The 17,918-nt window shown below is 27.5% G+C and overlaps 1 protein-coding gene across 2 annotated transcripts in view; it reads right to left on the bottom strand.

Annotated features, from left to right (window-relative positions):
• The window catches only part of LOC100211692 (uncharacterized), a 177,419-nt gene that overhangs the window by 102,530 nt on the left and 56,971 nt on the right, over positions 1–17,918 (bottom strand). For both annotated transcript variants that reach the window (XM_065802295.1, XM_065802296.1), the window contains exons 10-11: positions 14,948–17,523; positions 1,429–1,623 (exon numbers count right to left, since the gene is read on the bottom strand). In XM_065802295.1, coding sequence (XP_065658367.1) covers positions 1,429–1,623; positions 14,948–17,523 — 2,771 coding nt within the window. The remainder of the gene's footprint in view (positions 1–1,428; positions 1,624–14,947; positions 17,524–17,918) is intronic.

Raw genomic sequence — 17,918 nt, 5'->3', positions numbered from 1 at the left:
GGCGCTAGCTCTTTAGAGCAGTCCCCATTATAGTATTAGCCCCAGATGTGGCAATAGTATTTCTTACAAGGACGTATTTGAGATTTATAGGGATAAAGAACTGAAAGAGTTGAGCACGATAAAGAAATGAAACCTTAGCAGATGCTAATTTTGCAATCAAGTTGATATATGATTTCCAAGAAAGATCAAAAGTAAGAGTTTATCCTAGAAGATGAAAGGTAGATAACTTATCGAGTACATTACCATTTATAAATATATAAAGATCTAAATTATTACAATAACAATTGGCTGATTGAATGATGATTGAATGATAGGTTTAGAGAACAATGGTGATGGTAATGACAATGGTTTTTTGTGTTTTATAGTTTTTTGTACTTTATTCATTTTTTAAATTTTTTAAAGAATTTGACTCAAAGCATAGATAGTACTCAGTACAATGTTTAATAGCCCAATCGATTGTTTCATTACTATTAATAAACCCTTAGCCATAAAAAAGGGCTCCAAATATGGCCTTCACAATGCACACCAAAAGTACAAACAGGGACACATTCCATGGCACTGTTAATACTTGGATATTTTTCAGCTGTTGATGGAATTATCCTCTATGAGAGCTAATATAGAGTTCGGGAACCTGACTACCAGTCGGCCTTAGAACCATAAGACTGAGTTTTAGAGCTGTACCCTCATTAGAGACACAAGCAAAACCCATGTATTGAGTCAAGAAGATCCAGCATTCAGCATCCTAAACTGGAAACAATGTATTTAAAATACATCTGCGCCAGCCTAATATATGAAAAAGGGGTGTGAGGCTTGTTCAACAGATAGAACCTGTTTATCCCTTAAGTCATTGCCTAGGAGGCCTTCTACATGATACTAGCTGAATGCATTTAACATCTACCCAAGATAAGTATATTTATGGAGACACCATCTCTAGTCTTTACTAAACCAAGAGCCCTAAGGCAGGGGGTGTTTTAAGTTGAAGTTAGTTTCTCCTAGCCTTTGCCTAAAAAAGTGTATCCTTTAAGGCAGCAGGACATGAAGCAGATTGTAATAGGTTACATGCTACCAGTAGCAGGATAACTTAACCTGATAAAAATAGAGGATTTGGTCAATTTGATCGGAAATAACATCGAAAAGAGTGCAGTCTTGAGATGACATAGAGCAATATAGAACAAAGAAAAAAGCAATAGAGTGAAATAGTACTATATATACATATATGTATATACATATATGTATATATGTATATACATATATGTATATATGTATATACATATATGTATATACATATATGCATATATAGCACAAAATTATATAAAACACACAATTATTCAAATTTATATAAATTGTTTAAATAATATAAATATATTAAAAAAACATAAACATTAACATAAACAAAAAAACATACAACATAAACAAAAAAATGTTTACCTCCCTTTTTTGCTGAGAACCCATTTCCTTCTTTAACTTTGATTCGCAAGGAGCATGGTATGATCGAGAAAAAACCGTTAATAGAACTTTGAGTATCTGGAATAGTATGTCCATCATTTGTGTCTACCATTTTAACTTCATAATCAATTTGATACCATCCATAGCCAAGATTGCCATATATTGTATAAAGTGATTCTACAAACATATACATATATATATATATATATATATATATATATATATATATATATATATACACGCACACATATATATATACATGTTTATATATATATATATATATATATATATATATATATACATATATATATATATATATATATATATATATATATATATATATATATATATATACGCACACATATATATATACATGTTTATATATATGTATATATATATATATATATATATATATATATATATATATATATATATATATGTATATATATATATTGTATATATATATATATATATATATATATATATAAATATGTATATATATATAAATATGTATGTATGCATGTATATATATGTATGCATATATATATATGTATGCATATATATATATGAATGCATATATATATATATATATATATATATATATATATATATATATATGTATATATATATATATATTTAACTATTTATCATATACCATATGTACAAATATAATCCAAAAAGTAATTACCCAAACATATAATTATTAATACACTAAAAAAACTATTTTGCTAATTGATGTTGTTTACTTTCAAATTGAGAAGTGTGAGGCTTGACTTTGAATTGTCAATAAGGAATAAAGGATTCCATATCAGCTTGAATCCAAGAAGATATGTAAGAAGCACATTTGTGAGCAGGAAGAAGAAATATTTCTACCCAAAGGCCATAGGTGGGTTCTGATGATAAAGAAGAATGAGATGATTGTTTTAGAGAGATCAAACTGTGGTCAAAAGCACCTTGAGGTGAATGTGGAGAAACTGAGCACTGACTAGGATCAGAAACAAGACATAAGTCAAGTATAGAAGGTAAATGATTTGGGTTGTCAGGAAAGCGAGTTGGAATGTTGACTATTTAAGTTAGAGATTGAAAAAAACAAAAGTTATTAGCCTTAATGCCTGTAGAGTCACTGACACTAGAGCCCAGCCATTCAGTGTGATGAGCATTTAAGCCACTAACAACAACGATATTGGATGATGTATAAAGAGAGAGGACTTGTTCAATTTGATCAGAAATAATATCAATAAGAGTGCAGTCTTGAGATGAAGGAGAGCAATATAGAACAAATAGAAAGGTGATAGAGTGAAGTGGCGCTAAACAAAAATGCATTAAAAAATAGCCTGTGGATTCAAAACTAGTTTTCTGACGAATGGGTGAATTCTTACGAATGTAAATGCCCAGGCCAAGCATGTGACTATTGGAGTCTTCACGAATTAAAGGAAGATAACCATCAATACTAAGATCACAAGATGAGACAGCTAAACTCAAATTAGTCTCACAAAGAGCAAATTGGTCTGGTGAACTTTGCAAGAGGTAAGACTCAACTGAAGAAAAGTTACTTCAAAGACCATGAATATTAGTGAATGATAGGTTTAGAGAACTTGGTGACGACGATGGCTCTTTGTATTTTATAGTTTTTGGTACTTAAGTCATTTTTAAATTTGAACTTGACTTAAAGCATAGATAGTACTTAGTACACTATTTAATAGCCCAAGCAATTGGAACACCATCCATGCTCAACATGGCACTGTTAGTACTCTGATATTTTATAGCTGTTGATGGAATCAGCCTCTCAGAACCATAAACTGAGTTTTAGAGCTGTACCCTCATTAGGAGATAATAGAATGAGTTATTTCGTCATATAAACATAGACACAAGCAAAACCCATGCATTGAGTCAAATGCATTTTATATATGGGACATAAAATTTCAAAAATATAAACAAACTCCAATAACTTTTTTTATGCTTAATCCCAGTAGTTCAAATCAAAAAATTAAGTTTAAAAAGTTTTAAAAACATTGAGGAGCCATATAAGTAATTTATAAAATTTATAAAAGTTTGCGTGCTCTTTTATATTTATTTTTAGAACATGGTTACCATGGTTTCCTATTTTTCAGTGTATAAGAGAAAGGTCATTGTCACCCAAATGATAATAGGTTATATATAACTTGAGTGATTAGGGGAGGCAGATCTTTTTGAATGAAAATTTGTATTATAAAATAATTCTATAATTTAATATTCTAGTTTATGAAAGAATGTTTTTAGTTTTTTAGCCAAGACTTTATTATCATTTTGCAATCATTTTTATAAATAAAAGTTTCAGTGAACTGTTAACCAAGTTTAAAAGCACTCTCAACACATTTATTTACAAAAAAAAGCTCAGAGACATTTTCAATTTAATATGAGAAGGAAATACATCTTTGTTTCATAAGATTCTTAGTCGATTTATCTTGTGTAAAACTTCTTTTTAAACTCAATAATTTCCTCGTTTTTCTAGTATATTATTTTGTCAGTAAATAATTTTCCTTATCACATATAACTACTTTGGTCCTATCACATATAACTACTTTGATCCTTTCACATATAACTACTTTGATCCTATCACATCTACTTTGGTTTTTGATCCAACTTAAGAGCTCATTGCAACTCATCTACTAATAAACAGTGCAACATATAATATTTAGAAATAATTTTATCTATATTTAGTAATTTTTCTATTTATATACAATTCATAAAAATGATGATAATCTATCTTGTCTAAACTCCCCAAATGCCAAATAAAGATTTATATCACTTTTAGCCAATCATTATTTGTAATTTTGGTTAAAAGCCAGACAAATAAACTAGATAAAAAGTTTACAATGCTTTCTTTGATTGTTTTATATTGAGTACTTACTCACAAGGCCTTAAATTAATATTCAATATTCTTGCAATATTCTATTAAAGAAATAAAAAGTACAATGAGACTTAAAACATAGACAATAAAGTTGTTTTAAATACTTCACGAAGACGGTTTTATAATTTGACCAAAACATTTTGACATCAGAAAATTTGAAATTTCTTTAACTGAATTAAATGACTCTATTGGGTTTACAATAGATTTTGACAAGGAATTTATAAAAAATGATAGCACCTACAGCGTAATTAACTTTTTAGACATTCCAATCATTCTTGAAAATTATAATAAAATTCAAAGAGACATTTACTATAAAGAAACACCCATGACTATTTGAACTATAACAGTCCATTTCACATCAAAAAAATATTCCTTATAATTTAGCTAAAAGAATAATTGTTTTTACATCTAATTATAAAATCGAAAAATTACGCCTGATAGAACTAAAGTCATGGTTAAAAGATTGTGAATACCCTTATGGAATTATAGGAAAAGCTTTCCATAATGCAAAACTACAAGGACCAGCACCACAAAAGGAATCTAAAGAAATATTTCTTTTAGTGACAACATACTATAGTAATCTCAATTGTCAACCTTTAATAACAGAAGCTAACCTTTTGCTCAAAGTATCTTATAATAAAAGAATTAAAAATGTTTTTTCTAATATTCACCCGGTATTAGCTTTTAAACAACCTCCTAACTTACTAAGAAGACTTACTTCTTCAAATATTGAAGTAACTAGTAAGAAGATTGGCATATTCAAATGCTAAGATATTCGGTGCAAAATTTGCAAACTCTATCTTCAAGAAGTAGATGAGTTTAAAACATCTAACGGTATTTGGAAAGTGAAAAGTCACACCACATACAACATCAAAAATATAATTTATTACCTAAGGTGTTTAACATGCAAAAAACAAGCATATACTGGTAAAAGTAATAATTTAAAATTACGTATAAATGCACATATTTCCAGTTGCAGAACTGGCTTATCAACTGATCCATTTGACAACCATAGTTATACTTGTCAACGTGCCCAAAAAAGTGTAATTGAACCTTCGTTCCAACTTTTTGACTTTTTTGAGCTTAATAATGAAAGTTTTTTGTTATCATATGAAAAGCATTTGCACAAACAAAAACATGATACATTTAATTGATATTTCCTGTCTACAATTACAATTCAATACTTCACAATCAATAGTTACCCTTAGCAACAATATAAAAATTAAATTATTTTTGTTTTTAATACAAAAATCTTGCAATAATACCAAAACAGCACTACTGATGATTATTTGAAAGGTCTCTAGTGCTAATAGTTTTGATATATAAAAAAAAAATTTTTATTAGTAATTTTTTTTGGAAATTATATCATTTTTAATAAAAACATTTTGAGAAAAAAGATTTTATTTGTATCACTGTTCTGACTATTTTTGAATTTATATATATATATATATATATATATATATATATATATATATATATATATATATATATATATATATATATATATATATATATATATATATATATATATACATATATATATATATATATATATATATATATATATATATATATATATATATATATATATATATATATATATATATATATATATATATATATTTGTGCTTAAAAACTAAATTTCCATTCACTATACTATTTAAAACTAAATTAGGACCTCAAGGACCAACCATAATCAACATTATATTTTTAAAAAATGTGACAGGAAATGCTTTATCTCATGATTTATTTGTGTTATAGTTATTCTCAAGGGATGCTCTTATTTTTTCTTCACGATAGTTAAAATAATTTTAACTATTTTGTGCTGCATCTAATTATCATAACAATTTTTGCATTTGATGCATACCGGTTACGTTTCCCTATTGTTTGCTTGTTGTTCAGTAATTCTTTTATTTGTTTCTCTAATATATATTTTACCACTTAAACATGCAAGTTTATATACACCATTTGGCTTTTATAATGCATAGATATATTTTTAAATTAAATAAAATTGTAAAAATAACTTAAATATTATATTTTCAAGTGATTTTCCTTAGTTTTGATTCTAGCCTTATAAGCTGAGAGTTGTAATTATTGTGCAATAACTTTCTGTTTTATTTGCAGCTGTTTTAAGTCTATTGAACCAACAAGATTGTTTTGTTATTTCAAGGTTCTATTAGTTCTAGCTTCCATTTTTTTATAATTTTCAACAAACATCTACTATAAACTGAATTTCACCTTTAAAGTAGTTATTTAGTTATTTGCTCTTCTATTTGCTGTTTTATTTTATGTTTTCTATAATTTAACTATAACCCAGCCAGGTTAGAAAGGATTGCATTGCAACTGATTGCTTATTAACATTAAAATGTGGTTGAAAATGGACATCACAGAAATTGAAATGAACATCACAGAGAGATAAGCAAGATCTAAAGTGTATTACCAATATTTAATTCGAGTATCAAAAATATGATGCTTGCTAAACAAATATATAAAATGATAGAAGATGAATCTAATAGTAGTTGTTGATTGAAAGTAAATTAGTTTAAAAAAAACAACTGAAAAAAAGTGAAAAACTTTTATTAATGCAAAAAAAAAAAACTTTATTTTACTCATGAGTATGAAGGAGTTACCAAGCAACAGAATTACTAAAAGAACATTTGCAAAAAGTCATTAAAAAGTGTTAAAAATTCTTTAAAAACTATATATAATGAATGAAAAAATGATTTGTAAAAACAGTATAAAGAGTAATAGTTATAGAGTAAGTGGTAGAACAGTAGATTAATAAAAAAAGAGCTGGAACTAGCATCATAAAAAGTTGTGCTAAATATAAGTTGCAATTTAAATAAAATTTTGATTAAATAAAACATTAAGCTATTGACAGTTTTGCTAACCCTGAAAGTCAATTCTTTGATACTGTAGACCGGAGATAACTTTCAATTAATTTTAGTTTTGAAAATGATTATTTAAAATGAGCAATAGAAAAATCATTGTTGCTCATTGTAAATCATCATTTTCACAAATGCTAAAATTATTTGATATTTAATACAATTCTTCCAAATTCCTTTCTGAGATGAATTTTAAATTCTCTTTAATAGTATAACTATCTTCTACAATATATCTTTAAATAAAAGTTCATTTTTAAATTCCACCACTTCAACATCATCCTCTAGATGTGTATTCATAGTTTTTAGCTATTTATTATTGGAAAAACCGAAGACCTGATTTAAAAAATTATACAAATCATCTTCCAATCAATCTTTATTTTTTTATAACTATATCAATTAATTTATTAAAATAAGATTGTTTAAATTTATCTTAGGCAGTTTGAGTTAGATAGTTACACTCATCATCAATATCAGAAATGAGCTCACATATATCTATATCACAGCATTCAATTGTTTCAATTTCTTTCTCTGTTGGTTCAATTTCTTCATTTGGTAAATCATCTATATCATCATATTTCTCATTTGCTTTTTTTTTCATCTGTATAATAACAATAGTCTGCTAATTTCTTGAAATTGTGTAGTCTTGATTTTGGGAAACTAGGTTCAGGTGTTTGTTTCTACTTGTTAATATTTGAGTATCACAAGAAGATAATTTAGTGAACTGTGCTATTCCATTCAGTGAACTGTGCTATTCCATTCAGTGAACTGTGCTATTCCATTCAGTAAACTGTGCTACTCCATTCAGAGAACTGTGCTATTCCATTCAGTGAACTGTGCTATTCCATTTATTTCTACAGATAATACTTGTACTTTTTTTATAACCTGTTTGAAATTGTTTTTGAAAATCATCAATTGAAAACAGCATAGCCATTGTATGTTGTAATGCAATATTATTTGCACATCTTCATAAAGACAATCTTATTTTGTTCAGTATTTAATGTAAAATTCTAGAATTTTACATTACTACCCTGATTCAAGATATTCCTTCCAAATTAATGTCCAGATAACTGTACTTCTGTATTGAACTTCGATAAAGCACTGCTCTCTATTTGTGGATTATTACTAATTTCTGGAATATTGTCAGATATAATATCCTTAATTTTTATGCTACTGGGTCCTTGTTCATCTACACTCTTGCTCTGGTAATCGATGTTGTGGCTCATTTATCTTTTCTTTAACGTTTTAGTTTTAAAATTGAGATATTCCATTAAATTTGATTTATGGAGATTGATAAAGAAAGTTTTTATTCATGTATTTACCTGTGAGAAATGTAATTATGAAAACTGAAAGTCAATATTCATGGCCTGTGTATATCAAGCTACGACAACTCTGGAGAATAAATTGTTACAACTACATTAATAACTGTCTGGTGCAACAAGATTGGGACTGATTCAATCCTAACAATCTTGCAAGAAATATTACAATTTGAGTTACTAGAAAACAAGGAGCAGTGTGAAAGAGCAAGAAAATGATTGACAGAAGTCTTGAAAATTTGTATGAGTCAGAAAGAAAAGTAAATAGTGAACGATAATCCGATAAGACATAAAGAAGAGGACTCAATGAGAGGGTTGCCATTCATTAATATAGGAATGTCAACAGTATCATAATGGTTGTTTGCATTAAATAACTTAATTTTGTCAGAGTTAAAACTCACAAGCCACTGCAAGCTCTAATTTGTTACAGAAGTGAGATCAGACTCAAGATCGGACACCTGTCTAAGCAATCAAAAAGAGAAGACTTTTTATCATTATTTTTTAAGACAGGAGTATAAAATTGAGTCATCAGCAAATAGACCTACTTTAGATGTAAGGTTGTTAGGAAGATCATTAATGGGGATAAGAAACAAAACAGGATCAAGGAAAAAACCTTGAGGTACCCCAGAAGTTAATGGAAATGAAAAAGAGTGTTGAGTCTATTAAAGCGGTTAGAAAGAAACAATTTGATAATCTTAAAAACTTTCCCAGATACACTATATGAAACAAGCTTATGGAGAAGACCAGCATGACAAACTTTATGGAAAGCTTTAGATATGTCAAGAGCATTAGACCAAGGCCTCTCTGTCTCCATCTAATACACAATAAAATCTTTTGATCACAGCAGTTAGCAAGTCAGTCGTATTGAGAGAGGATCGAAAACTGAATTGATTGTCTGACTGTAAAATATTTGACTCAAGATGGGATGTGAGAAATTTGTTTATCAAAGAATCAAAGACCTTGCTAAAAACAGAAAGAAGACTGATCTGACAATAATTGGAGAGGTCAGAATGTTCTCCAGAGTTTTTGAAAATTGGAACCACAGACGCCATTTTCTAGCAGGCAGGAAAAAATGTACAAGCACTTATTAAATAGCTTAGAGAGAATTGAAGAGAGTTCTGGAGAATAATTTTGTAAAACTATGACAGTAATGTTGTCTAGAACACAAGCCATAGAAAAGATAAACTGAGATATAACTTTAGTAATAGAAGCTGGAATAACTTGAATGCCTAACAATCGGTTATCTTGTTTAATTGGAGATGAAGGAAAAGAATGGCTGTAAGATTCGAGAGTCTAATTAAAAGAAAAATTCTTTGCAAATAGTTCTGCCTTATCCTTGGGAAAGACCCATGAATGAATGATGGAATGAATAAAAGATAGAATATTAGACCTACTTTTCTTAATGTTCCAAAAGTCTCTAGACTTATGCCTAATGATAATGTTCAAGATGATGACACTGATTTTTCAAAAGCCTCTAGAGCCTAACTTTTGAGATAAAATACAGGATTTAGTGAACTGAAAATAATGGAGTTTAGCATCAGAGAGCACTTTTATACATCATATTCTTGCAATAATAAACAGCAGAGAGTTAGAATATCTGGAAGCATCCAGAAATATCCAGAAACATTCAGAAGCATCCAGACGCATCCAGAAGCTTCCAGAAGCATCAAAAAGAAGCATCTAGAATCTTCCAGAACAGGTTCGCACAGGTTCATAAGAGACATGTAAATCGACATGTAATTCAGTCAGTATATGGAAGTCAATCAGTCAGTATTATCAAGACAGTTTATCGAAGTAAGTATTATCAAAGTGTTTTATCGAAGAACATCAATACAAGAAGTGAAATACAACAAGTGTTTCATTACACCAATACAGTCCACATCCAACCAAGACGTTGTGTTCCACAGAGCATTATTGTATCATCACAAGGTAAATGTAACACGGTAAGCCTTGAGAAGCGTGATTATTATTTTTATTATTTTTATGACTTCAAGTGCAAAAATGGCTCCCGACAGTCTTGGATTGGAACTAAGTAAAATAAAATTATTGGCGATTACGTAAGTGGAATGTCACAAAAAAGTATTTGTGATAAATATTGCGTGAAAAAATGGACCGTATCAAGACTATGTTCCAAATATTGTTCAACGGGGAAGTTGGCAGCAGATAACAAAGGTGGAAGACCGCGTTCCACCACTTCTAGAGAGGATTCTATGATTGTCAGATCCGTCAAGAAGGATCCCTGGATATCATTAGTCGAGATACAAAAGCATTTAGAGCTGCCTGTATCGGACCAAACAATCAGATGACATGCTGTTGAAGCCGGATTGTTTTCTCAACGCCCTGCAAAGAAACCGCTGATTTCACTAAAAAACCAGAAGAAAAGACTCCTGTTTGCTACATCTCATATTGACTGGAATGTGCAGAAATGGCGAACTGTCCTGTTCAGTGATGAATCAAAGTTCAACATCATTGGGAGCAATGACATTAGCTGTGTACGTTGACCGGCTGGAAAACGCCTCGATTTAGGTTATTGCCATAAGACAGTGAAGCATGGTGGAGGCAATGTAATGGTCTGGGGGTGTTTTTCTGCTAATGGTCTAGGTCCAATACATCGAAACGATGGAATAATGGACCATTTCATGTATAAAATTATCCTGAAAGATGTTATGTTACCTCATGTTGAATGGAATATGCCAATAAAATGGGTTTTTCAGCAAGACAACGATCCGAAACACACTGCAAAAGTAGTCAAGCAGTGGTTTCAAGACAACCACCTATCGGTGATGGATTGGTCACCTCAATCTCCGGATCTCAACCCTATCAAGAACCTGTAGGAGATCGTCAACCGCAGAATTTATTGTGAAGGTGTTTGTAATAAGGATCAACTGTTTGAACAAATCCAAAAGGCCTGGGCAGCAATTCCACAAAGTTTCATTGATCACCTGATCGAATCTATGCCTCGAAGATGCAAGGCTGTGATTGACAAAAAAGGATTCGCCACGAAATATTGATAGCAAAATACAGCTTGGTCAACATTTTGTTGATATAAAGAAACTAAATTAGCATTATTTAGTTGCACTCGTTTTGTCCGATGCTGCATATATATATATATATATATATATATATATATATATATATATATATATATATATATATATATATATATATGCAGTATCGGACAAAACGAGTGCAACCAAATAATGCTAAATTAGTTTCTTTATATCAATATATATATATATATATATATATATATATATATATATATATATATATATATATATATATATATATATATATATATATATATATATATATATATATATATATATATATACAGCATCGGACAAATTATATACTGTATATACATATATATATATATATATATATATATATATATATATATATATATATATATATATATATATATATATATATTATATACTGTATGTATATATATATATATATATATATATATATATATTATATACTGTATGTATATATATATATATATATATATATATATATATATATATATATATATATATATATATATATATATATATATATATATATATATATATATATATATGTATATATATAATGGAAAAAGGTATGCCAAGCAAAAAAAACAATCATTGAATTTTTGAAATTTGAAAAAAGATTTATTTCTTATAAATAAATATATAAATAATAAAAAAGCACTAGAGGCCTTTCACTATTTTCATCAGTAGTGCTATGTTTAATGCTTTATCAAATTTTTTTATATTACTGTAGAAAGTTAGATAATAGAAAAATTAAATTGCTATATTGCAACTATGAGTTACCATTGTAACATTTTTTTAAAAAAGGAAGTCTCAATTAAATGTGTCATGTTTTTGTTTATGTAAATGACTTTCATATGACAACAAATTTTTTTCACTTTTTAATTCAAGGAAAACAAAGAGTTGGAAAAAAGGTTCTATAGTTTTGTTGTGCAATCTCTGGCATTCAAATACATGATGGTCAAATTGGTCTGTAGAATTTCCTGTTCTGCAACTGGAAATATGACCATTAGTACGGTTTCTTAAATGATTTGTTTTTCCAGTGTAAGTAGATAAACCATTACATGATAAACACTTTAAATAATAAATAACATTTTTGCTATTACAAGTAATGCAACTTTTAATATTCCAAATAGTTCCATTAGACGTCTCAAACTTATCAACTTCTTGTAAATATAATTGGCAAATTTTACAACGAATATCTTTACATTTGAATAAACCCGTTTTTTTGATAGATGAAATAGAATGAAATTTTGAAGAAGTTAGTTGTCTAAGTAAATTTGGTGGTTGTTTGTAGGCTATTACTGGATGTATATTTGAAAAAACCTCCATTACCCTTGCATTAGTAGATAGACTAAGTAAAAGGTTAGTTTCTGTTAAAATAGGCTGGCAGTTTAAATTGCTATAAAATGTAGTTACCAGAGGAAAAACTTCTTTGGATTTTTTTAAAGGTGCTGGACCTTGTAATTTGGCATTATGAAATGCTTTTTCTATAATATTATCTGGGTAAAGACATTCTTTTAACCATAATTTTAGTTCCGTTAAACGTAGTTTTTCTTTAGCATAATCCGAGGTAAAAACAATTCTTTTAGCAAGATTATATGGTATATTCTTTTTTATGTGGAAAGGATGAAAACTATTGTAATTTAAATAGCCGTGGGTATTTGTTTCTTTGTAAAATATATTTGTTTTGATATGTTTATTGTTTTTAAGAATAACCGATACATCTAAAAAATTCATGACATTGTAGATATTTCCGTAAAGATATTCGTTGTAAAATTTGCCAATTATATTTACAAGAAGTTGATAAGTTTGAGACGTCTAATGGAACTATTTGGAATATTAAAAGTCGCATTACTTGTAATAGCAAAAATGTTATTTATTATTTAAAGTGTTTATCATGTAATGGTTTATCTACTTACACTGGAAAAACAAATAATTTAAGAAACCGTACTAATGGTCATATTTCCAGTTGAAGAACAGGAAATTCTACAGACCAATTTGACAATCATGTATTTGAATGCCAGAGATTGCACAACAAAACTATAGAACCTTTTTTCCAACTCTTTGTTTTCCGTGAATTAAAAAGTGAAAAAAATTTGTTGTCATATGAAAGTCATTTACATAAACAAAAACATGACACATTTAATTGAGACTTCCTTTTTTAAAAAAATGTTACAATGGTAACTCATAGTTGCAATATAGCAATTTAATTTTTCTATCATCTAACTTTCTACAGTAATATAAAAAAATTTGATAAAGCATTAAACATTAAGCACTACTGATGAAAATAGTGAAAGGCCTCTAGTGCTTTTTTATTATTTATATATTTATTTAAAAGAAATAAATCTTTTTTCAAATTTCAAAAATTCAATTATTGTTTTTTTTGCTTGGCATACCTTTTTCCATTATATTGTTTATTATCAATTTTGTAGTTATATATATATATATATATATATATATTATATACTGTATATATATATATATATATATTATATACTGTATATATATATATATATATATATATATATATATATATATATATATATATATATACATACTGTATATATATATATATATATATATATACTGTATATATATATATATATATATTTATATATATATATATATATATATATATATATATATATATATATATATATATATATATATATATGTATATATGTATATATATATATATATATATATATATAACTATTATTTTTTTGCTAATAAATTTATAGCTGTGTGTTGCTAATAAAATTATAGTTGTGTGTTGGTGATAAAGTTATAGTTGCGTATATATTCTGATACATGTTCTTAAATTATATATATATATATATATATATATATATATATATATAATATATATATATATATATATATATATATATATATATAAATATATATATATAAATATATATATATAAATATATATATATATATATATATATATATATATATATATATATATATATATATATATATATATATATATATATTTACAACCCTGGAATTAGGAAAAATCAATCTTTAAGAGGTCGGCAAAAATTATTTGATACAAAGGTCTTACCATAAAACATAGAAACGAGGTCGGCAATTTTTGCCGACCTCAAACACTTTCAGGTCGGCAGTTAGGTTGACATTACTGAATGCTGACCCTAATTCCGAGGGTTTGATATATATACATATATATATATATTTATATATATATTTATATATATATATATATATATATATATATATATATATATATATATTCTTGAAATTGCTTATAAAGCAATTGAAGGTCAGAGGATTAGAGACTTTAGCTCTTAAATAAATTTTAGTAGAAACAAAAAAATATATTTATACAAAATAATAATTGTTTACCATTTGTTTCCAACAATGGTTTTGAAACAGACATTGAAATATTGTCAACTTTTGATATGGTTACAAATTTTTTCATAGTTACATTAGGTCTTTTACAATTGGGCAATGCTTTAAACTTTAATGTGATATTTTCACACTTCGGAAACTGTGCAGCCTCTTCTGCTTCTTTAAGATTAGAGCCAACAGAGCTCAAAAAGCTGATATTAGCAGGAAAACAAGGAAAATCTACTACCTTCACAGGTAACACTACAGTATAATTAGATAAAACATTTTTAATATCAATTATTACTTGGTATAAGCCTCCTGAATAAAATTGACGACTCAACATAAGAGATTCTCCACCAACTGGTTTACCTGGTTGATAAACAAAACCCAAATACTCATCTAAATTTTGACAAAAATAGTCTCCAAATACTAATAAATTTGGCTGATTAGAAATTTTAGGTGAACTATCTCCAAAATTAACAGAGACACAAGCATCTCCAGGTGTATTCAAGTAAACAATTTTAATTTTTGCAGGAACGTTAATGCTTGGTGCATTTGTTAGAGTTACATTAAAACCCAACACCTTTTGCAAAATACTTGCATTATATTGAATATAATTTTGACTGACAGAATTTTTAGAAAATACATCAAAAGTTAATAAAGATTTCTCTTTATCAGAATGGACAGGAAACACTACACAGTTAGCCTGATTTAATTGACTTTCAGCATACACCCCATCAACTGAAATGCTAATATTCACTGTGACATTTGTTCCATATTGATCCATTGTACATATTGAAATGTTGCATCCAAAAGGAAGTATCATATCTGAAGCAATATTAAATATAGGAAGTTTCTCAATAACTTTGAATCCATTAAAACATAGAGCTCTAATGTTGAGTGAAGGTCTAGTTACATAGTTTTCAGAAATTACTTCAGCAAAATAGATGTTGGTATAAAGTCGACTGACACAAAGTACTGTTAAATTGTAAATACCAGGTTTTTCATATTGATGAGATATATCGACAATTTTTTTTGTTGTAGAAGAAGAAAAAAAAGAAGAAGTTAAAGTGTCAGAAGAAAAGAACTTTTCTGCACTATTATCGTTATAATTGACAGTGCAGTTAAATGGAAAGCCATTCAAAAAGGTAAATATGATATTCATTATCTCAGTTGAATTTTCAGGTGAGCTTGCATTAATACTTCCATTCGAAATATTAATAACTGGCTCATAAACACAAATATCTGTAAAATTAGATGCTTTAGACAGATTATTCCAGGCAGTTACTTCAACAGAATAGCACATTTTCCATTTTAGATATGAGTATTTTATTGAAGAATTACTTGTATTTACAACCGTACCGTCGCTAAAATTAAATGTATAAGATATGTTTTTATTGGCATCAAAGTTCAAAATTTGAATTGTCAATATTTCATTTTGTTCAAAATAATTAGTAACATTATTATCTAAACTAACTATTTGTAATAACGGAGCTTGAACTTTTTCTAACACACGATGATTAGAACAATAAAATGAATTCATGATGTCATTATGAACATTAAAACAAACTTGGTGAGCACCTAAGGTTAAGTTGCTTACACTGGATACTCCCATCACATTTTTAAATTTGTAAGGAAAACTTAAATTTCTTGGCATATTAGGATTTATTCCAACAGCTGGTTGAGTTTCCATAATGCTACCATCAGCTAAATACCATATGGCTTTTATAGTAAGATTAGTTCCAATATAAACTATGAAAAATGCTTTAGATTCTGAGAGAAATAAAACATCAGGTGACAATACTGTAACATTTGGTGGATCTTGTATAAAAGCTTGAAAACTGCTGTTGCATTGACTAAGTTTGTTTTGACATAATATATTAACAGAGTATGTCTTTGCAACACTATAACTTACATTAACAGAAATTGGGGTAATATCAGACAAGCTATTTCTCTTATGAAAACTAATAGATGAATTTCCCCAATAAATAGTACAATTATCCTGTGTACCTTCTGTTTTTACTAATATTTCCATAAATTGATTTGTCTCCAAAATAAAGTCATTTATTGGTAAACATGATAGTGGAACAATACTTTCCAAGTATATAATAGATTGGTTTCTTTGAACAAGATTATCTAAGAAAACTACAGCAGTTATATTGGTATAAACAGAGAAACCCGGTATTTCAATAGTAAATAAAGAGTCATCACCAAGAAATACTAACAGTGAACCTTCAATAATATTATCAGGAACATTATATTGGACTGCAGTGATTGTGTAGTTCAAGTAACCTATTCCACATCCAGAAAAGTAAACATTAATAATTATTGGCTGAAGACTCAAAACTATATTTGATGGTAAATAAACATCTTCATCTGAACTTGCATTTATATTTATAAGTTTCTGATCACAACTACAATAAACAAAAACATCCAATGAGGTTTCTTGATAAAAATACTGTGAATAAGCAAGAAGTTGAATATTGTAGATACCCCCTATACTATAAGAATGATTTGTGACATCTAGTTCAGTTATTTCGTCACAATTCATTTCTGTTTGGTTGTATTCTTCTCCCCAATCAATGCAAATTCTTATAAAAAAAAAGAAAATATTTATTCATGGACTATAACAAAAATTAAAATTTATAAATACAAATATATATAAAACAAAGTTATCATTATTTTTTTAAATAAATATATATATATATATATATATATATATATATATATATATATATTTATACATATATATATGTATATATATATACATATATATATGTATAAATATTTTTTAGGACACCCTAATATGTATATATATATACATATTAGGGTGTCCTAAAAAACAACATTTTTGAAAATATATGCAGAGACCCCCTTAATGTGTTCTATCTAATACAAAAACACTAGATTTAAAATTCTTTTGAGCAAAAAATATTTTAAGGGGTCCCTCAAGACCCTCGAATATTTATTGGGTCCCTAATATTTT

This window comes from Hydra vulgaris, chromosome 08 (assembly GCF_038396675.1).
Source record: "Hydra vulgaris chromosome 08, alternate assembly HydraT2T_AEP".
Classification (NCBI taxonomy): Eukaryota; Metazoa; Cnidaria; class Hydrozoa; order Anthoathecata; family Hydridae; genus Hydra; species Hydra vulgaris.
This window is presented reverse-complemented; position numbering and strand designations above follow the sequence as displayed.